Source organism: Lepisma saccharinum, chromosome 8 (genome assembly GCF_977018435.1).
Source record: "Lepisma saccharinum chromosome 8, izLepSacc3.1, whole genome shotgun sequence".
NCBI classification, from domain to species: Eukaryota; Metazoa; Arthropoda; class Insecta; order Zygentoma; family Lepismatidae; genus Lepisma; species Lepisma saccharinum.
In genome coordinates this window covers 92644172-92650171 of record NC_139236.1, presented here as the reverse complement: position 1 = coordinate 92650171, position 6000 = coordinate 92644172, and the positions used below count along the sequence as shown (strand labels likewise).

Genomic DNA, 6000 nt, shown 5'->3' with positions numbered 1-6000 from the left:
GGTAATTTTACTGATAAACTGATTTTCCTCCACCAGATTACACCACTACAGTATGGATTAATGTGCAGCACCCTTAACAAATACTGCAAAATTACAATTGCCATTAATAATAACAATAAAGGCACATAATCCTTTCAAAGTTATCTGCTCCTGAAATTTGCTAATAACTGCAAAAACACATACTCATCACATCTATCCATCCTTTCCTCAATTTCCACCATGATTGATTTTATCTTTGGTGCAGAAGCTCGAAACTTTCCATAGAACAGCGTAAATGCTGAATCGCTGTTGTTCTGCTCGTCTGCCTTTGGAAGAACTTGTTGCGTTGCGTTCTGCAGGATCTGAGTTACATACGACTTTACCATTCCAACAGCACGTGCTAAGCAATGCTTATATTTTACAACATACACATGGGACTCCTTGTATTTTGCCTGCAAAGATAAAAGGAATTTACAAACATGTTATATGCATACCTTGTTACTGCAATAACAACATAACTCTTTTCAGGCTCATGACTACAGTTTGCAAGTTCCTAGTAACTAACTTTCCTGGCACATCAATGAAAATATGGTTTGGATACCATTTTAAACTGTAGATACAGTTCTGATTACAGGGTTCCCACGCAAACTCCAAATCCATTTTCCCTGAGATTTCCCTGAGTTTTCCAGAATCCTCATATTTTTTCCAGAGTATTGAATGCACAGTAAATGACTATTATAATTTTACAATGGCCTCATCCATTTCCCCCTCATAGCCATACCACCCTCACCTTCTTTATTACTGTTGTTTTCTCATGCAAATAACAAAACTAGTTCAATAATAAAATAAAATTACACTTCTTTGCATGTAATTAAGAACAAAGATGACCAGTTTTCTAGAACTTTAAACAACTCTGAAACAATTTCTAACATATCTCATATAGAACATTGAAATATTTTCACACTTTTCATAGATGTTTATAAATGGATACAATATCAATTAATCTGTCATGCATACAATAATAGTTAAGACAAACAAATTATTGGAATTTTTAAAACATATAAAAATGAAGTGACAATTATTAGTACCGATTTAAAAAGGAATAATAAGTTACCGAGACTGAAATATAAAACAAAAAATGTACTTCATGTCTGATACAGCAAATTAAGAAACGTTACTTCCCAGAAGCTTCAAGTTTTTTTAATTGTTCTGCAATAGCCTTTGCTTCTTCTTGCATCTTTTCTTGCTTGGCTTGTAAAGCACAGATCTCACTTGCTTTACGTTTCATTTCTTTCCTTTTGTTTTCTTTGTGATCACATTTCTTTCTCATCTTCTGCAATGTTTCTTCGTATCTAATACGTGCACCTGTAACACTCTGGATCATATCTTTGCTTACTTCTACATTTGACACTCCTCCTACCACTTTCACTGAATCATAAACTTGCCGAATAGCCACAACAGACTCTTCTTTCAAGTTTTCTATTAAAACCTGCTTATTTACAGAAAACCCACTTTCCACATATGCATTGACATGTGATAAAATCAAAACCAACTTAACAGTGCTCCATAATTCAGAGAAGTCATCCTTGCCCTTCATGACACCTGTAAAAAAATAATCTAGTGCATCAGTTTTGATTGAAAAGTTACAAAACTTCTCTTTCAATTCCTTTTCACTACTGACATAGTGCAACAATGTCTTCAACTGGCGAATTACTTTATCACCAGTTACAGCCTTCATTCTCTTTCTCCTGAGAAGTTCCTGTATCAGGTCTTCCATGCGCTGAGCACATTGCTTTCGAAACTGCGTTATTTGCTTCGGAACTAAACAACTAGCGGGTTTCACCAACCTGAACTTAAGGGGACTTGCATTGTTCAAGATGTCTTTTTGTAAAAAAAGAAGGAAGAAAAAACTTAAAACTACTCCCTAATAAGGGAAATCAGATGAACACTGGTTAACTTTAGACATCAGGTTATCTTTATTATGCATTTTATATATCTTGAAATATATTTTACGTCATGTAAAAGATCAAAATCGGTTAATTAAATTTTAAAAAGTGCAAAATTTATGAGGGTATACACTTGGTCACCAGCCCTGGAATCACATTTAAAAACAAGAAACAGACAAACAAATAGATATGTTCCTTGCTGAAAGAGAAATGCTACAAGAGCTTGGATTATCCAGACAGGAGCATATTATAATCCCTCAGTTTTGCTACATTGGGAACCATTAATCAATTACAAGATTTTCCCTGAGATTTGTATTTTTTTCAAATTCCCTGAGATTTCCAGGTTTTCCAGGTGTGTGGGAACCCTGTGATTAGTCTGAGTATAAAGTGGATTTAAAATAAGCTTTTGAGCATGGCTGAAACCAACCAATACTTTCTTAGTCTCTATATCTTGCAAGATATGCAAAATACCATGCAACGTGTGCAATTTCCATTAATTTTGCATGTGATTGAATCCAAATATACTGCATATTGTTCTGAAACTTGAATATTGTGCAGGCTGACCGAAAAATAAATCTAATATAAAGTTAAACAATTTCAATTGGCTTAACTACCTGTATCACTATTTCTTCTACTACACATATATATAATTAAATTATGTTTACATTCTTTGTTTGACTTCAATAAGCCATGGCCTATATCTCAGAAACCTTATGTGATTTCATATTCAAAATTATATACACCACATTAGATGGTTTGATTGATTTGGTGTTTTAAGTCCACTTTATGCACAGTAAGGCTAATTGGGACTGGACCTACAGTTTAAAGTAGGATCCGAACCACTATGTTTCTCCACCGGGTATCGAACCCGAGACCCCTTGATTACAAGGCAACGGCACTACCACTGCGCCATCGGGGAGGCCCTCCAGATTAGATGGGAATTGTATCATGTGGTAGATGCAAAATGTCTGTTGAATAGTGGGATTCTCACCTAAATTCCATGGTGCAACAAACCTCTTGGGGTCAACACCTCACTGGTTAAGAAAAATCAAGGTGTTCATCGCTATCGCTTCTTTTCAAACAGATCTAATTGTTCTCACAGTGCTGGGCCAAAACTAAAATTTTGGGACCTCCCACCAGGGAACCAACCTGTGGCCACTCATACCAAAGCACTAACCACTTTGCTAAGCAGGAGCTCAAATAGCAAATGGGGAATTACATGTGCTGAATTTGTTATTCTTGTTTGCAGGAAAATACCCACCTTATTTCTAGACATTCATTGCTGGAACTAATTTGTAACAAACTACTTTACAGTACTATGTTTTCTTCCTACAGATAGCAGCCGGCCCCTGCGGTGGACTGTTTAGCACATTGTGCTACGATGCCAGGAGTCCCTGGTTTGAATCCCGACCTGGGCATGGATGTTTGGGAGTGTCTATTCATAAATTTCATCATATCATCACTCATCCCCATCTTATTAATCAGCCAAAAGTGGCACAAAAAGTGAAGTATAATAAAGCAAATCAATCACTCCTACACATTGCAAAAATATATTGTTCAAGGTTGCATTAAATATCTCTATATGCCTACAATTGCTATGTATTTTTGAGCTAGACAGACCGATGCAATTTTACTTGTGAAAAAGGTATGTGATCTAATAGTTAGAAATAGACTTGTAGGGTATGTAAGGGGTGGTCCTCCTTCATGGCCGTGTAGTTTAAGGTGCTGTGCTTTTGGACTCTGACTGAGGGACGGCATGAGTTCGAGTCTCCCTGGGTTGAGAGGCTTATCCCTGTATTGTGTGGTGTGATTGACATAAAGCATATGTGTTGATGTGGACACAAATCATAAAAATATACATTATTTTTGCAATTCATGTTCACCATCCATAAATAATGGAACAAATACATATTACAAAAATTCTGAACTTATTTAAATTCTTAATCTGCTTACATTGGAGTTCATATATGCTATGCACTCGTCTAGTTTATTCAACAGCTGCACAAACATCTCACTGCCCACTGACAGGGTTGGAGAGCTCAGCTGGTTTGACAAACGATCCAGTTCGGTGAAGTACGCCAACCGCTCTTCCACCTCATGAGCAATGTTGTTCAGTTTATTCTAGAACGAGAAAAGGAAGAAGAGTATTAAGAGCCAGAAATTAAACAAAATCAAGAGAAATGAAACAGGATTATTTGCAAGCACTTAGGGATAAAGTAATTTTATGCACAGTGTGAAAATACCGTATTTACGTGTACAATGGATGTGTGTGTATAATGTGCATCCTGGTTTTTGATGGGTGAAAGTGACAAACAATTATATATTGTATATAATGTGCAGTACAATCCAGTTTCAAGAAATGGTTTTCTTAGTTGTAGGTCGTAAATCTGTTGCTATGTGGAGCAAGAGGAGAATATCTTCTTATGTAAACAATAAGACACCAACCTATGCCACCTTCCCCCCTCCCTCCACTGTGTTTAGCATACCAAAACTTTCACTCCTTAATCACCTTATTTATTCTGTAATAGTAGAAAGCGAGATCAAATTTACTTTATGGATTTCCAGTGGCTCAGGAAGTTATTATTTATTATTTCTCGCACAACAAATACCGCTGATACGCATCCCATGTGATGGGAGGTGCATGATCGAATTCCGCCAGAGCGGCATTGCTTTCTTGGTGTTGCAGAACGTTGCATTACAAAGTGAAAAATCGTGTGAAATGGCCTTCAAACTTTTATATGCGGTTTTGCTCATTTCTTCTTTACTTATTCTAAAAACATTCAAAATATATACTTTTTCTGTGACTAACGTTACATTTATAAAAGGCACATTCAGGTCCCTCAAACTAGCAGTTAGCAGCACAAGATTTCTTCCATTAAGGTATTTACACACTCCATATATATATTATTATTTAGCCAGTAATACATTTTAATTATTATTTTATTTTTCCTTATCTTTTCTTTCATCCAAAGTACCATAAAAATCAGAACATTCCTTTATTTTGTGATTAGCTTATTTCAACCGCATTTCACATTAGTGTCACCATCTTGAATGGTTGTAATACTCAGAAACTGCAGGATTTAAGCTTTACAACGATCCATAACATGATAGGGTTCCGTAAACATGAAAAATCAATGCAAGTGTCACAAAATCATGGAATGACCCTGTACAGTTTCATGTTCGGAAACAAGTGTGCATTATACATGAGTAAATATGGTAAAATGATTTCTTGCTTTTTGAAGGTGATGCTATTGTGGGAAATTATTATTATTAACAACAAAGTAAACTCCCATTGGGAGAACACACACGCGGTAGTGGATAAATACGGAGAAACTAGTACTCACTTTATTGGCAAAACTGTTTTTTCTTCTTTGTTCTATTAATTTCAGTGACCATTGCCACCATCCTTGTTGGAACTTGTACTGTTGCTTTGGCATGCTTCTATTGTTTGTAGATATTCTGGCTGCCACTAGGTGCGCTGTTGTTAACTGTATGTCTGTGTTTGTGTCGTCTGCTATTTTCCGGCACTAACTGTGTTAGTAGAGGAATCCAAGTGTGGTGTGCCTGTTCGCTATCGATGTTTAGTTCATGTGGGAAGTGCATTATGGCATGTGTTTCCTTGATTTTGGTGTCTACGAGTGTGTGGGCAATGTGCTTGACTTACACCTTTCGTATTTTATGGCTATTTTATTTCATGTGTTTAGCAAGAGCAGTAGTGGGTTGGGTTTTTCTTGCATCTGTTAGGTGTTGTTGGATTCTTTCATTGGCAGATTTGATGGGACCTGCCGATGTAATGGGCCTTGCACTCGCACTTTGTGTTGTATACACCTGGGTTATCAAGGGGGAGAGGAAGTACCGTTTGTGTTTGTTCAGTTTATCAGCTATTTTGGCATTTGGTTTGTGCGCTACTTTGAGGTCATAGGGTAGAAGGGCTTTGGAAGTGCGGTTGGATGTGGTGGGATGGTGGGGGAAGGCAAACTACTTACATTTGTCGTTGGACGCAGAGAACTACGAACAATAAAAGCACGCCAAGCAACAGTACAAGTTCCAATGAGGATGGTGGCAATGGTCACTG

The 6000-nt window shown here is 36.8% G+C and overlaps 1 protein-coding gene across 1 annotated transcript in view; it reads right to left on the bottom strand.

Annotated features, from left to right (window-relative positions):
- The window catches only part of Cog3 (conserved oligomeric Golgi complex subunit 3), a 47106-nt gene that overhangs the window by 31490 nt on the left and 9616 nt on the right, over window positions 1-6000 (bottom strand). Inside the window, exons 5-6 of the mRNA XM_083127294.1 lie at window positions 3879-4046; window positions 184-431 (exon numbers count right to left, since the gene is read on the bottom strand). Of these exons, the coding sequence (XP_082983420.1) occupies window positions 184-431; window positions 3879-4046 (416 nt within the window). The remainder of the gene's footprint in view (window positions 1-183; window positions 432-3878; window positions 4047-6000) is intronic.